Source organism: Echinops telfairi, unplaced genomic scaffold (genome assembly GCF_000313985.2).
Source record: "Echinops telfairi isolate 266 unplaced genomic scaffold, ASM31398v2 ScPeMD7_7475;HRSCAF=8513, whole genome shotgun sequence".
Lineage (NCBI taxonomy): Eukaryota > Metazoa > Chordata > Mammalia > Afrosoricida > Tenrecidae > Echinops > Echinops telfairi.
In genome coordinates, this window is record NW_022111379.1 from 13,145,658 (window position 1) to 13,161,618 (window position 15,961).

General features: G+C 39.5%; 1 protein-coding gene and 1 pseudogene across 1 annotated transcript in view; both read left to right on the top strand.

Moving 5' to 3' along the window:
• Positions 1 to 15,961, top strand: part of EML4 (EMAP like 4) — a 92,116-nt gene that overhangs the window by 50,405 nt on the left and 25,750 nt on the right. Inside the window, 6 exon segments of the mRNA XM_045285715.1 lie at positions 2,441 to 2,575; positions 2,686 to 2,821; positions 11,591 to 11,742; positions 13,858 to 13,983; positions 14,070 to 14,201; positions 14,907 to 14,974. Coding sequence (XP_045141650.1) covers positions 2,441 to 2,575; positions 2,686 to 2,821; positions 11,591 to 11,742; positions 13,858 to 13,983; positions 14,070 to 14,201; positions 14,907 to 14,974 — 749 coding nt within the window.
• LOC105978332 lies at positions 4,076 to 5,402 on the top strand (annotated as a pseudogene).

Sequence of the window (15,961 nt, forward strand, 5' to 3'; positions counted from 1 at the left end):
GGGCATATACGTTGGTATGGCCATTTCCAAAATGGTCTGGTAAATGACCTAGTAAAGCTGAGCACATGCATACACTCTGACCTGCCAGTTCCGCTCCTAGGTATACATACATGCAAATATACAAGTACATGTGCATGTATGTGTTCACCAAAGACTGATGGTAGCACTGTGTATAACAATCAAAAATTAGAAGGAAGGCCTACCAACAAGAGAATGGATGTCAATAATGTGTTTGTACAGAAGAATGCTTTGTAGCAATTAAAATGAGCAAATAATAGCGAGTAGATCTTACAAATGTAAGAACAAGTGTTGAGAAAATAATTCAGACATGAAAGGATATGTTATTCTATGGTCCATTTAAATAAAGCAGTCCCAAGGGATCACTGGTGCTCGAAGTCAGGAGGGTATGTGCAGTGTACTGAAGAGTTAACACATCAGAAACTTGTACTGTAAGAATACAACTGTAACCAAAGTGGCCCAGTTTTGTAGAAAACGTCAGTTTGTATCTTGTGTGTCTTTTCTTTAGCACTACAGGTATGTATACTAGAAATATTTGTAATTCATTTTATGACCCTTGATTATCTCAGTTTAGCATAAGTTCGGTGGTTAAAAGACGTTTATTGCCCAGGTTGAAAACTAAGACTGGATGAAGCGTCACCCTAGAAGAGGCATGGGGACTATTAACACATTGTCTTTACATTTTACTTAGACCTGTGCAGTATAGTAAAATTAAGTTTCATAGTAATCAACATGAGAAGTATGTATCATGTGCAAAAAGATGTTTTACTTTTCTTTCACCTTAGAGCCCGAACTTTAGTAGCAGGCAGAAAAGCATGCAGATTAGATTTCATTCTTTGGGTTCTATTAACATGTTGACACAAAGGGCCCCGAACCTAAATATTAGTACTGAAAAATGTAAAGTTTCAGAAAAGTTGATGGTCAAAGAGAAGAAAATATTAGATCAACCACTTGTGGTGTCACTTTTTTCAATGTAAGAACATCAAATACCTTTTCTTTAGCTTGTTTTGTTTATAAACTACCATGTTGGCTTGTATTGAGGAAATACTTCCATACACATGGGTTCTTTGTAGCCATGTTTAAAATACAGACATTTGTAAATAATCTGCAGGATCTGCAGCTGGCAGCAAACAGCCTTACAGGCATGTAGCTTTCCCTTCTAGTAAGTTTTGAGTACATGGGTTTACCTTCAATTACCAATTTAGTGAGAATTCAATTATGACTTGCTAAAATATTCTTTTAAAAATAAAATCTTCAGTCCAAATAGTTTCAGTGAAAAAACTGTTCTTTTTCGTTTCTTTGTCTCTGTCTTCTTCCTTGTTCACTGAAAATCTTTACATTTTATTTTAAAGAAAGAGGACATAAAATCTCTCACTTTTTTAATGCTTGTCAGAAATATGTATCTCTGCATTACTAATATATTGTTGAACAAACACACGATGGGTCAATAGAAGTAGTACAAGAAGGGCCTTGTAAGACTTTCTCTTTTGTTTTGGGTCAGAGTGACAGCCTTTAAGACACTGTACATTGCACTTGCATTTGATCATTTCAGTATACTTTTTCCTTAATGGATAGGAAATTAAAATAATAACAGTTGTAATTTGTATCCATGTTTTCCTAGTAGAATAATTACAACTGCATATCACGAAAGTGAGATAAAAGCATAAAGACATCAAATTTATGTTATTCAGAAAAATGTAGGTTTTTTTTTTTTTTTAAGGAAAATAGATCCTAAGGGCATTTTCTTTCTTACTTTTTAAAAAATTAATCATTTTATTGGGAGCTCTTACAGATAACAACATTCCTTCGTTCAGTCACATCAAGAAGTAATGTGCAGTTGCTATCACCATCAGCTTCACACCTTTTTCTATCTTCTTAAACTCCTTGACATCAGATCCCCTGTATCCTTCCCCCACCATACCACCCAGGAACCCTTAATACTTTTATTATATATTTTTGTTTGTTTTTGTTTTGCCATATCTTACACAATCCAATATATCCATTCACTTACGATTCTGTTGTGCAATCCCATTGAGTGGGGGTTATGCAGTCATCAGTGTTACTTACCCGCTCCCTATCTCCCCCCATCTTCTTGTACCCTCAGGAAACCATTACTCCTGTTACTGTTTTTGAAGGGTTATCTATCTTGGCTTTCATGTACCAAATCTGACTTATATAAATGTACTTATGGAAATCTAACATGAATAATAAAGTAAAAATGAATAAAAACCATATTAGTAAGGGGAGGAAATATTAAAGAACTAGAGGGTAGTTATGTGGTTCATACTACACTCTGGCTTTATCATCAGTAAGGGTATTTTCTTAAAAACTTTTTTCTGCCTCCGGATGTCAATAGCTAGAATTGCCATTTGGCAGAGAAAATGATCTGTAGTTATTTAAAGTGTTATTTCTGTTTTCACAGACAACAAATGAGGTTGTTTTGGCTGTGGAATTCCATCCAACTGATGCAAATACCATAATAACATGTGGCAAATCTCATATTTTTTTTTGGACCTGGAGTGGCAATTCACTCACAAGAAAACAAGGAATTTTTGGGGTAAGAATCACAATGTTATAACTTCAAGAATGTGAAACTTCAATTTTTTTATCGTTGAGCGGTAAAATCATCACACTAAAAGGGAAAACTAAAACTTTGTTTCATTGTAGAAATATGAAAAACCAAAATTTGTGCAGTGCTTAGCCTTTTTGGGAAATGGAGATGTTCTTACGGGAGACTCAGGTGGAATCATACTTATATGGAGTAAAACTACTGTTGAGCCCACACCTGGCAAGGGGCCTAAAGGTATTGTATGCTCGTATTAAAGTTGTTCCTTCTAATTTCAGAGTGCTACAGTTTCATCTGCGTGGAGTAATACGAGAATGTGAGACTCATCAACATCTAGCATGCCTTTTGATTGTAGGGTTCTTCACAGAGATCTTTATTTTATTTATTATATATTACTTATCTAGTTACTTATTAAGCATAGCCTGTGTCCACACTGAACCAAGTAAGATCTTTCCTTCAGCAAAGTGATCATAATATAATTAAAGAAGATATGGACATATGTTAATTAATGGAGAGGACATCCTGATCTCTAGTTTTTATAAGCTTTAACAGAAGAGATGGCTTTTAAGCTAAGCCATAATGAATGTACAAGACTGCAGTAGATATGGAACTTTGATTCAACTTTTGGGGGAAAAAACAAAAAATAAATGTCATCCGAAATATTAAGAATATATTCGGCATACAAAAATGTTGACAGAAATAAGAGAGGATAGCCTACTTGAGGGAAATACGATTTTTTTTTCATTACAATGTTTTATATCTAAAATTCCTCTTATATATACTAAGCTATTGAAAATTCCCAAAAGGATCAAAGCTAGAACTTTGCTGAGTCATCTGCAAGAATTCTTAAAGCTGAGTGAGGCTGTGGAAGAAAGGAGACCTCCAGGGACTTGGGTCCCTCTGACTGTGACCACGGTGACCAGAAAAGAGCTTAGAAAGAAACGTTAATAGGAGAGAATTCTTTATTTGGAGCCACTGAACAATTGAGTTTCTAGAAGTAAAGTGTTAGGAAGGTCCAGAAAAAGAAGACAAAAGGAAGATCATCAGTTTGGGTAGTTTTTAAATTCAATAGAACATTCAGGCCCGGGGTCAGACAAGGATAGAATGGCCACTTTGAAATGGGGAATTTTGAAACCCAAAATTGAAAAATAGAATGGGAAGCTAAGAGTTGGCAGAGCTAGTCCGTGGTCTTCTCAAGGCTATCTAAACCCTGAAAGTACAATAGGAAGAGCCCATGGAAAGACAAGTAAAAGAGTGAATGAGTTGAGCATCAAAGATAAGGTAGTCCTTGCAAAAAGTAATAGCCTACATTGAATTCTTAGCCTAGAACTTAAGAGGGCTGAGGTACTCTCTTGGTAAAGGCTGAATATCATTGCTCCCAGTAAAAGCAACATCTGTTAAGAAAGATTTATTCTTTATAGAACAATAGTAATACAGAATTGATGCATTCAGATTGTGGTGTTTCAAAAAATAATGTGGACTAATGAAAGAATGAATAATCTTAGTAAAAAAGATATCCAGCACTTACACAGTATGGCCAGCAACATTAGCTAGCACTTGCTCTACTCTCTGTAACGAGGAAATGGCAGACTACAAGAGACTGAACTGTATCTGCCTCTATTTTCAACAGACTCATGTTCAACTTTCACTCACAAAAAAAAAAGCCGAGAAAATGTTATTGATCCTTTTTTTAAAAAAGTTATATAAAATTATAGGGGAAAAAGGAACCCGAACTTTAAACACAGCTGGAACAGTCTGCAGCGGGGAGAAGTGATTTAACTTAGTTGCTTTTCTGTGGATGGTGGTTGTTCGCTAGTCTCACGGTGATGGAGGCTGCAGTTTCTCGAAGGAACTGAGAAGCTGCTGGAGGTTTGGTTCTCCCGGCAGCAGCCTGACACAAACCGAGGGTCTGGGGATCTTCGCACCATCCCGAGATCCGAGTGGGACAGGCTTTTGAAGGATGTGCGATGTTCCGTCACAAGTGTGGCAGAAACTGGCAAGCAGGAAGCTTATGTACTCAGTGAGAGCAGCACGTGTGTCCCCCAGAGACGGTTCATTTTGAAGACGTGGTTCCCCCCTTACTGAAAGCACTGGTTCCCCTGTTGAAGCTTGCTAGGCACTACAGTGGGTTTGACGCCAGTCAAAGCTTCTTTTATTCTCGTAAGAATTTCATGAAGCCTTGTCACCAAGAGTACCCACACCGGAATGTCCAGGAAGAAATAGAGTTTCTTAATGCAATGTTCCCAAATGGAGCAACGTATTGCATGGGATGTATGAATGCTGACTGTTGGTACTTATATACTCTGGATTTCCCAGAGAGCCGAGTCATCAGCCAGCCAGATCAAACCCTGAACATTCTGATGTGTGAGTTTGACCCACCAGTTATGGACCAGTTCTCCATGAAAATGGTTTCCTGCAAAGGATGTCATTCGTGAGAGTGGAATTTGTGACCTGATACCAGGTTATGTCATTGATGCTACACTGTGCAATCCTTGTGGGTATTCAGTGAATGGAATGAAATCGGATGGAACTTATTGGACTATTCACATCACTCCAAAACCGGAATGTTCTTATGTTAGCTTTGAAACAAACTTAAGTCAGACCTATGATGACCTGATCAAGAAAGTTGTGGAAGTCTTCAAGCCAGGAAAATTTGTGACCACCCTGTTTGTAAATCTGAGTTCTAAATGTCGCACCGTGCTTTCTTCACCTCAGAAGATTTAAGGTTTAGACATCTTGATTGCCAGAGTGCTATGTTCAATGATGACAACTTTGTTTTTACCAGTTTGCCAAGGAGCAACAGCAGCAGAGTCGATAAAGAAATATAAAGACAAAATGCAAAGAGAACACACATAGAAGGTGGTGGCTGCTTTCTAGATACTGTCGGGGCCGTGCTTTCCATAGCCACCACCGTGTAGTTGCAGAAAGCCCTAGATGTAAGCATAGGGTTGTCATTTTGAATTGTATGCCTTATTATATCAGTGAGTTAGATGAATGCTCTCTTCTGTGTTTAGGTATTCTTTGCCACTCTTGCTGTGAAATTGAAGTGCATTTGGAAAAAAAATCTTTTACTGTATGAAACTACAATTGTGAGAACAGTTCAATTTGGTTTATGCACAGTATAATATTTCTCCAGGTATCACCCAAAACTCCCCACAGACAAGGCTTTCGTCCTCATTAGGTGTTGGCCTCAGCCAGACCACCTGGGACTGTTGTGTCAATCGCTGCCAGAAGTGCACATCGGGTTACCTCTGTTCTAGAACACTCTCTCTCTGAATGACTGTTACTGAAACCAGTTTCTACTTCATACAGATTTTGTTTTGCAACAGCTACTAAATTTTTCTTTTAAAAAAAAAATAATAAAAAGATAGCCAGAGTGTCCTTTAAAAGTGAGGATGGCAAGACTGTGGCTTGCTTCCTTTGGACATGTCACCAGGAAAGACCAATCCTTAGAAAAGGACGTCAGAGTTGGTCAAGTGGAGGCTTGGTGAAGACCGGGGAAATGCTCAGTGAGGTGGATTGACATGCTCTCAGAAGTGGCACAGGGCTAGTTAATGTTTCGTTCTGATGCGCATATGGTAACCATGAATCGCCTCATGGACATCTAACAACAATTGTTAGACATCACATCATCAGAATCCAGGTGACTTCAGAATTGTTAATAGTTAGGGTTGCGATCTAGCTCCAACCTTTGATATGGCTACTGAAATTGGAATTATGCTAGTAAATGAATAGAAAGCCAACCCAAAAAGCCACTGCCCTTGAGTGGATTCTTATCCATAGTGGCCCTGTGGATAGGAGTTTCCAAGGCTGTAAATAAGTCTTTATGGGAGCAAATAGCTTCATCTTTCTCCAGCCAAACAGCTTGTGGCTTTGAACCCTTAACCTGTTTCTAGTCCAAGATTTACCCAATGGGGCCATTAGGGCACCTTTTATAAAAGGCAAAGACCCACAAATGTGGGGACATTCGTTCCTAATAGGATTAAAATCACCCTTTCAACTCCACTAAGCATATGTCCAAGATCCTTTCATCGCAGATATTGAATCTGCTCTTTTCCCAACAAAGTTAACACTTAGAGGGTTGGTTTTCCCTGGGTGTGCCATGGAGAAGTCCGAGGCAGAGTGGATAGCACGTGCTAGAATGGGAGAGGAGGGGAAAGAAGAACAAACTCAAATGCAGTCTCGATCGTTATCCTTTCTCCCTACGCTCACGTTCCCAGCCTTAGCACCAGACCTTAGTGATCATTCAGTGTATCCTAAATAAAGCGCAGGGGTTTTCTCAGGAATTTCTTCCTGAGGAGGCTCAGCTTCATTCCATACACAGGTCTACCTTGCTTGCCCTTATCTTTGAAAGATGAAAAAATCAGAGGGAGAGCATTGTTAAACCCTCTTTTTCTGTACTTTTTAAGAACAATATAACTTTGGGGGGAATGTCCAGAGTACTGTGATTTTTCTTCAAAGTAGAAGGTTCTTAGAGAAAAAGAGAAGGGGATGATGCAGAACCAACCTGGAGATTGAGCAGCACATTCAAATTGTTTCCAACCCCCCTCACCCTACACACACCCAAATAAGCCCTCCTGTCTGCCTTTGTGGAGTGCCTGCATCAGGCCGTGGAAGTCGCCCTCAGTGATTTACGAGTAAGGAAATCCTGTCCCTTGCCCCAAAGGAAAAGCCTTATTTACATGTCAGACTTCCTCAATAGACTTCCCCGGGATGAGCACAGTGTTTGTTATTTGGTACTGACGGTTTGAAAATTACTTGTTTAACGTGTTATTAAGGAAATGACCTTAGAGATCTCACCTTTGGGTCTTTGTGTAGCACTGTTTTCACTAAAATGTGGAATTTAAATGTAGCATCATAGTTATTTTATGATTGTGTCGATTCTAATACTGAAATTTTTAGGAGCTACACTAGATCGCATAGTGCTTCCCTAATCCCGCTGAATGTCTAGGTTTAGCAGTTGAATTGAATAAGTATTCAGAAGTTAAAAAAAAAAAATTCTTTAATTGTAGTACCATCATTTCTGGTCCAAGACTTACTCAGTTCTTGGCCATGTATTTTGGTCTCTGTCATTAGGTGTAGGTTCAGAACTTGCCTATGCAAAAGATGGTGGTGGGTTGAGATTTTTTCGGGGGGAGAAAGGAAATTTAAAACAAGAAGAAAAATGTGTGGTCAGCAACATCTCTCCCTTTCCCGTTTCTCTTAGCTGGGCCCATATGTTCAGTGTCAGAAACGCCGGGCACAACATAGGATCTCAGAACAGTGGCTAGTAAGTTATGGACATAGCATGACACCGAGCAGTATTGGGGTGTAATTGTACTCTTCATTAGCCTTATGGTTTGTGGTGAGTTGGGAGGAGAAGAAAGAGTCAGAGATTGTCTTTATTTTGGTTTCTATCTGAAAAACTGTGGCTTTGCTTCTGTGCAGAGAAAATCCGTATATAGCCCAAACAGGAAACAAGCAGAACCTTTTAAACTGCTAATCGCGTGAAATGGTCTGTTACCCTCAGCTGTACAGCAGCCCTGTTAAGGGCAAACTTGCTGAGAACTTTGTTTTTTCTGCTCGGGGTGTACGTTCTGTAAGTACGACTGGGAAGCATCTGGTTGGTGAGTACAAAGAGAAATGTGCAAACCCAGAGCAGAAAAGATACCCTAACATCGCATTTTTAAACGCTTGCCTGCCAAGAATTTCAGTGCATCTTCTCAAGTGTGACCTTTTTACATCTAAGGCTGTTTTATCAACCAGATTTTGAACACACGATGGTATCATGTCTGAGAAAAGGATATTTTTTGACGGTAGCAATATAATTCCAAACCTAGTCTTGTTACTTAGCAAAGAGGAAACAAATCAAAACTGTTTCATGTCTCCTAAATGTAAAGGAACCAAAATATCCAAATAATTATTTTCTTCTGTTTAAAGAGGGGGTGCTTATTATTTTATTTTCTATGTAGTTCAAACTTTTTAATGTATTAAAAATGCATAATATTTTAGATTGAGTGGAAAAACTTGAGTCACAAAGATGCCATTAAAATAGTCACCATTCAAAAAAAAAAAATAGTCACCATTCTTAAGCCTGCCACGTTTCTCTAAGGAACAAACTGGCACCAACATTTTACGTGCTCTTCACATAATTAGCATGGACCCATTTGCTCAGACTGTAACATAAATTTCAAAGTCTCTCGCATTTAATTATATAGTTAAGCAGGCCTAGAAAGCCTTGCAATTTTTTTTTTCATTTTGCAAGACAAGCTATACTTGCTTTATATAGTAACTGGGTTTCAGTTGGAGATGAAAAGGGGGGATTTGCAATTAAGCGTGGGTGGACTTCACCATAATTAAGCCTGGAGGTACAATAAGCTTTTAAATTCAAGGGTAATTATTTTTCTTGGCAAACATTTCAAACATTGTTTGACTTACACTGGAATGCCAGTAGTACAAGTCCCTCAGAGAGAAATCTTTGACTATAAATCTACTTTCTAGGTAAATACTATCTTAAAAAAAACACTGATTTATTTAAAGTTGAAGCATAGAATTCTTTAGCTAAATTACTATCAGGCTCTCTGTATGAGAAAACTTTCTGGGCGGTGGGATCTGGGCGTAGGAAATCTCACTAAGTTGATCATTAATTTTTTTAAAAAAAATCATTATTTTGGGGGCTTGTACAACTCAACAATCCATACATACATCCTTTGTGTCAAGCACATTTATACATTTGTTGCCCTCATCATTCTCAAAACATTTGCTTTCTACTTGAGCTGTTGGTAGCAGCTTCTCATTTTTTCCCGTCCCTCCCTGCCCCCCTCCCTCATGAACCCTTAATAATTCTTAAATTATAAATATTTTGTCTTGTCTCACACTGTCCGACGTGAGGTTTCTGACAACAGCCATCCCTCTATCAACACTGATTCCTTACAGAGGCCTCTCAGAACTTAGAACTCAAGATTATTGGGTTTAAGAGGGAAGTGTCAAGGACTATAGCTTGTCTCTGTTAAAGCAAAAAAAATTATTGTAGCAATAGAACAACTCAAAAACAGGGTAGCACTTAGGATCCACCAAATCCTCCAATATTCTGAGGTGAAAAAGAGCTTTCTGCGTGCATGACGATCATCATGAGGATTCGGAAGAACACGTGTTGTTAGAAGGCAGTAACAGCAGGTTGAGGTGTTACACAGTTAGTTGATGTATTTCCTGACGGAAGAGGCCTTGGAGCCAGTTTAATGATGTAAAGGGATAAGTCAAAGTATTGCTGCTAGTAACCCAGTTCATACGTGCACAAGTTTATTCCAAACAAAACATGGTTAAACAGGTCTCCTGATCAGTGTTCGGTTGTAGATAAGTGTTTTCTCAGGAGTACGCTTGTCTTAGTCTCCTCAGCATGACTTCAAAATAAGGTTGCTTTTGTGCTATAGGGGAACGTGTACTTGATGGGGGGACGGGCTGGGGACTGCCTTGAGGTCAAGGCAAATATTCTCATTTTCAGCAAAACTCGGTGAACATTTTCTCAAATCATTGAAGCTTTGCAGTAAGTTTATAGGAATCCAGCTTCCACAAAATAAGTTTTGCTTTTAATAGTTTTAGTGGCATATACTTTGCATACCACAAATTTTAATCAGTCATATTAAGATTTGCACAGTCATCACCATAAAATCAATTTCAGAACATTTTCTTCTTGTACTCCTTGTTGTTAGCTCCTCATTTCTCCCTATCATCCCCTGCCATGGCCCTGGGCAATTATCAATCTAGTTACTGTCTCTAAAGATATCCTATCCTGGATTTCATATACAGAAAACCATACAAAACACGTGACTTAAACAAACAAAAATCCCCCAAACAATGACTAGACAAAACAGGAAAGCCTCAATCAAAAAGAATGCAGAAAGTATTAAAAATTGAAACAACTTTAAAATTGTTCCAAAGGGAGATCAAGTGATAGGTTACTATTACATTTTAACTTAACTATATCTGCCATAAAGGACTTTACACTGCTCGCGGGCGCGCGCGCTCTCTCTCTCTCTCTCCCCCGCCCCTCCCCTCTCCCCTCTCCCTCTGGTCAGAGAGGATTCACAGGAGACTTTGATCCATGTGGGGACCCAGCTAATGGATTTTGGGACTCCACTGCCATCCATAACCTTTTGCAAACCGGGTGTTCACAATTTAAGCTCTGGTACCATTCCCTCCTTCAGATTTGGGTTTTATTGTTTATAATCCTTGGATCATATAGGCTGGTGTGCTTTTTCTGTGTGGACTTAGTTGACCCCTCTCATAGATGACTGCTTGTTTGAAGACAAGCCTTTAAGACAAGACCCCAGACACTCTTCTTTCTGGTAGCTTGACCAAAGTGGGGGATGGGGCCAAACTTTACGGTAACATTCACTATTGCAGAGCCAGCCTAACAGATTAATACAAAATAATGGGAGGGTGCATTAAATTAGTGAATATATGGTATTCTTGGCCACCGTTCATTGATCACCTTCAAAGCAAGAAATCTGAACCAAAATTCAATGACCCCTAATCCATCACCTGGGCATCGCAGCCTTTTGCTTCTCATATTAGGGGATTTCAACCTTAAGACCATGGGAATATGTCGGTCCTTAGGTTTTAAATAAGTATTGTTATGCATTTTTTTCCTGATGGAAGATTGTTCCTCTTAGTTTACCCACCAACAGAAATGCAATCACTTCCAACTGAGACACACACACCTTCTTCCCCACCTACCCCCGTCTTGACTTGAATTTCCAGTAAGTTGTGCTACCACTCTTATAATTTGGGGTGAGCTTACCATAATGTTGGGGGTTTTTGTTCTCATTTTCTGTATTTGTCTTAAGTCTTGAACTTCAATAACTGTCTTTCACATGATTTGGTGAAATTGGATTTTTGACTGTTGAGTCAGATGAGCCTTTTGATTACTCACTTCGTATTTCTGTTAACATTTTCTTCCGAGAGACACTAAAGTCTGATGGAAAATATCATCACTTGCGTGTTTATTTTTTGTACTTTTGAAATTAGGTGTCTATCAAATCAGCAAGCAAATCAAAGCTCACGATGGCAGTGTGTTCACACTGTGTCAGATGAGGAATGGGATGTTGTTAACCGGAGGAGGGAAGGACAGGAAAATCATTCTGTGGGATCACGATCTGAACCCCGAGCGAGAAATAGAGGTAAGGATGGGATGGGAACAGAAATGTAAATACAGTTAGCCCACCTGAAAGCAACTTCCACTTTTCTGGGAGGAGATACAGTCCCGAAATATATATCCATATAACGCTAAGATCCAGCAGACAGTCTTTTAAGTACTGTATCCAAACCTAAGGAGCCCTGGTGGTGTAGCAGATTGTGGGTTGACAACCACAAGGTCAACAATTCAAACCTACCAGCTGCTCCAATGGAGAGATGAGGTTTTTCTGGCCCCCTAAAGATTTACAGCCTTAGAAACTCAAGGGAGCCAGCCAGTCACACTGTCGTGTGGAGTTACTTTGAGTCAGAATGGAACGAAGTCGAAGCTGCCCCATCGTGTTTTCTTGGCTGCACTCTCGCTAAAGCAGACGGTTAGGTCCTTAACCTGCCGTCCACTGGGCAGGTTTGAACTGACCATCTTTTACCTAGCAGCTAAGTCCGTAGTCACTTGTGTCACCAGGACTGCCTAACTGTTACTTGCTCAGGGGAGGTTTGCTGATTGAATTGAGTTCTCAGAAGGTGAAATGATTAAGATTCTTCCTTTACACCAGTGGTTCTTAAAACAAGCAAACCTTGTATTTTTGCGTGTGAGTTTCTGTGCAGTGTTTTTTCTATGCACAATGTGCTTCTCAGGCAAATATTTTCTGGGAAGAGGGTCCTGATAGTACTTACCTTGGACTTTACTTCCAAGTAAATGGAAAATAATGGGTTGCTTTATTATGACTTAAGTTCATAGTAGAAATTCCAGTTCCTTTACTGTTTCTTTTCTTCACAACATTTTCTAGCTAGCCACATGATCTAGTTCAAACCTTCCTTTGCCATTTCTGACGTAAATTTAGGGTATTCTATAAATCATGTCTTGGTGCTTTTAGGGATCATTTGGGATCTAATTTCACGAGTGAGAAATAATTACATTATTTTAGAACGAGCCATTCTTTAGGCTCACTGTCATATCAATCTAACATGCACCAAGTGTATATACCATGGATGAAAACAGATGAATGAGCTTCATTTCCCAAGGAGTCATGCTAGTGACAGTTACACTTTACAGTGTGTGTTTTTTATTGTTTAGTTGTCATAAAAGTTTCAAATTTTTATTTTTTGTCCTTAAGAATAGTCAGAAGTAAATAGAGGTTATTTTTTTTATTACCTGCATACTACAAATAAAGAAATTTGCCTGAGCTTAAACGAGTTACCCAAAGTAACAAATAGTAACAAAACCAGACCACATTCTTTACTTGATCTCATAGATCATTAATTCTTGTTTCCCTACTCCTAACCCTTTTATCTTAAAACTATATGAAAAATAAAATTTTAAATTGATAGAAGCAAAGTATTGAAAATTTTTATAAGTTCCGTTTAATAACAATTATCTGAGCATGGATTCAAAATAAATTAGAGTTGATTGAAGATTACTGCATTGTTTTACCGTGCTTAATAGGGTAGAAGGTCGGCGAAAAGCAGAAGACAAGATGCACTGGCACAGTGGCTGCAACAATGGGCTCCAAGAGAACAAATGTGTGGGTGGTGCACAACCAGACTGTGTTGTGTCGTGTTGTGTTGTGTTGTGTTGTGTTGTGTTGTGTTGTGTTGGACATAGGGTTGCTGTGAGTTGGAACTGACTTGACCTTACCTAGTAATAACAACAACAATATGAGTTTATGATCTGGATTATAAACTGTCATCTATTGCTTCGCAGTTGCTTACAGAGAAGTGTCTGTGTGGTGGTCACAATTCTATAAAGTTTGGTAACTGATAGGTTGGAGGTTCAACTCCATCCAGAAATTCTTGAAGAAAGACCTGGTGATCTAATTCCAGAATCTCAGCCCCTGGAGCACAGCTCTACTGTGACACACACGGGGTCTCCAGGAGTCAGAACTGGCTCAACAGCAACTGGTATAATGGCTTACAGATGTTAAACGAGTGTGCAGGTCATCATCGGTGCTTCCTGATGGCTGTCTAGGTAGCCAAGGGAGGGTGCAGCTGCAGGCAGTGTTTCATTCTGTTTTCTGTCGGGTCAGTGAGTCAGAACGGACTCCAAGACAACCAGCAGCAGCGACAATGATATATGGTGGATTTACAGATGTGTTGCTTTCTAGGTTCCTGATCAGTATGGAACAATCAGAGCTGTAGCAGAAGGAGAAGCAGATCAATTTTTAGTAGGCACATCGCGGAACTTTATTTTACGGGGAACCTTTAATGATGGCTTCCAAATAGAAGTACAGGTGAGCTGTGTGATTTTAATTATTAACGCAGTGTTTTTGATGGTGCCTTTTGTCTCTTAACAACTACAGGTGTGTTTCCTTTTCAGGGTCACACGGATGAGCTCTGGGGTCTTGCCACACATCCCTTCAAAGATCTGCTCCTGACTTGTGCCCAGGACAGGCAGGTGTGCCTGTGGGACTCGGTGGAGCACAGGCTGGAGTGGAGCAGACTCCTGGATGTGAGTGCAGCAGATGCGAAGGGGAGCCCCACTGAACACTCCCTAAACTGGTAGTCAGGAGCAGCAAAGGAAAATAGATTCAGCCTTGATTTAACTACACATTTTAATGTGGATCTCTTTAGTTATGGGGTGGGAGGGAGGAGGAAGTGTCTAGTCTCAAAGTGTGTGGTGCAAACCCATTTTAAAGAAATAGTCACAGGGTGAAAGCTCAGGTTTTCTCAGTGTCAGTAAATAACTTCACACTCATGCAGTTCTCAATGCTACGGCCTCTGTTGGTGGTGCAGTTGCATTAGTCCGAGCTGCTCACTAACAGATGCTAGTTCCTGTCTGCCTTGTGAGTCGGGCTCTTACTGTGTTCTCTCCTGTCCCGCCCCCAGAGCACCTGTTCTAGCCCAGAGGTGTGTGTGAGCTCTTTTTAGACTCTACAAAGGGCTGTTTGTTGTTATTATCCTTATTATTGTTCCACCGCCTCACCATAAGGTTGTCCTTTCGCCTCCCTCTCTGCTAGCGTATTGCTAATATTCCCTTCCTGCTCTGATGTTCTCTTCCTCTGATCTCCATGTGCTATTTACCACTGGCTACAGTAATGATTGAAATTTCTCGGTTATACAAAACCCATTATTGTCACATGTTTTTGCCACTATTCCCATAGATCTCGGGAGACTTTCTGATGGACTCCCCAACAGCTGTCTGTCTCTCTTCTAGGAACCAGGACACTGTGCAGATTTTCATCCAAGTGGCACAGTGGTGGCCATAGGAACGCACTCAGGCAGGTAGGGTCTTGAAGGGAAACGTACGTGAGCTGAGTCATCTGAAGTGGTGGGATGTTGAAACTGTTACTTAGGCATATTCTCAATCTGGTCTGGAGAATTCTCTCTCCTAAGTGGCACGCTGATGTGCTTGCGGCTCTAGTCTGTCATATGGACTCAGCCAGTCAGTAGTTATTTATTAAGCTCCTACTGTCGTGAGCATTCAGGATACTTAGGGAACAAAATGAAAATTCTTGCCCTTGCTGATTTTATATTTTAGTGGGGGTGGGGGGGTGAGGAGACAGATTTAAAAATACATTCTAATAACTGATAATAAGCTGTGGAGGGAGGGGCAGTAGAGTTTAGGATTGGGCGGGAGGTGCAGATTAACAGGGTGGTTGGCATAGACCTATTGAGAAGGTAATAATTAGAGACTTGACACTTGTGAAATTAAGGAAATACCAGAAAATTTTATAATGTTTTATGTAGTGAAGAGAATTGATGTTAAATATAACCCAACTGAGCTTTTTGTGTAGTTGTTTATGCTGTAGCTTTTGTCGTCCATTCCTTTTCGAATGCTACTCAGATGGATATTTAATGGTGTATTTTCTGATATCCTTATTAATGGCCTGTCCTGTAGCCTTCTCATGAGTTACCTTGCCAAGATTATTCAGTAATGTGTATTTAGAGTGTTGACGCCTATGTATTGCCTCTGCTAGTTAGTAGCTTTCATCACACACAAAAACTTAGTTTCATTTTTAAGGAATCGGGAATATTACAAAATCAGTTTTTCCAAAAGTTAAACCCTACAGAAAGTGTGGAATGTTAATATATAATGGAGAAAAACTATGGGGGACATCCTTTTCTGAATTTTTTTAAAAAAACATGTCTTTAATGTTTTAAATCGTCGAATATATTTAATTAAACAGCACATGCACACACAATTTGCTCATTTGGGGGGTTTTGCAATACGTTTTTTCCTTTAGCTGATGGGGCAAAAATTAACCCCTC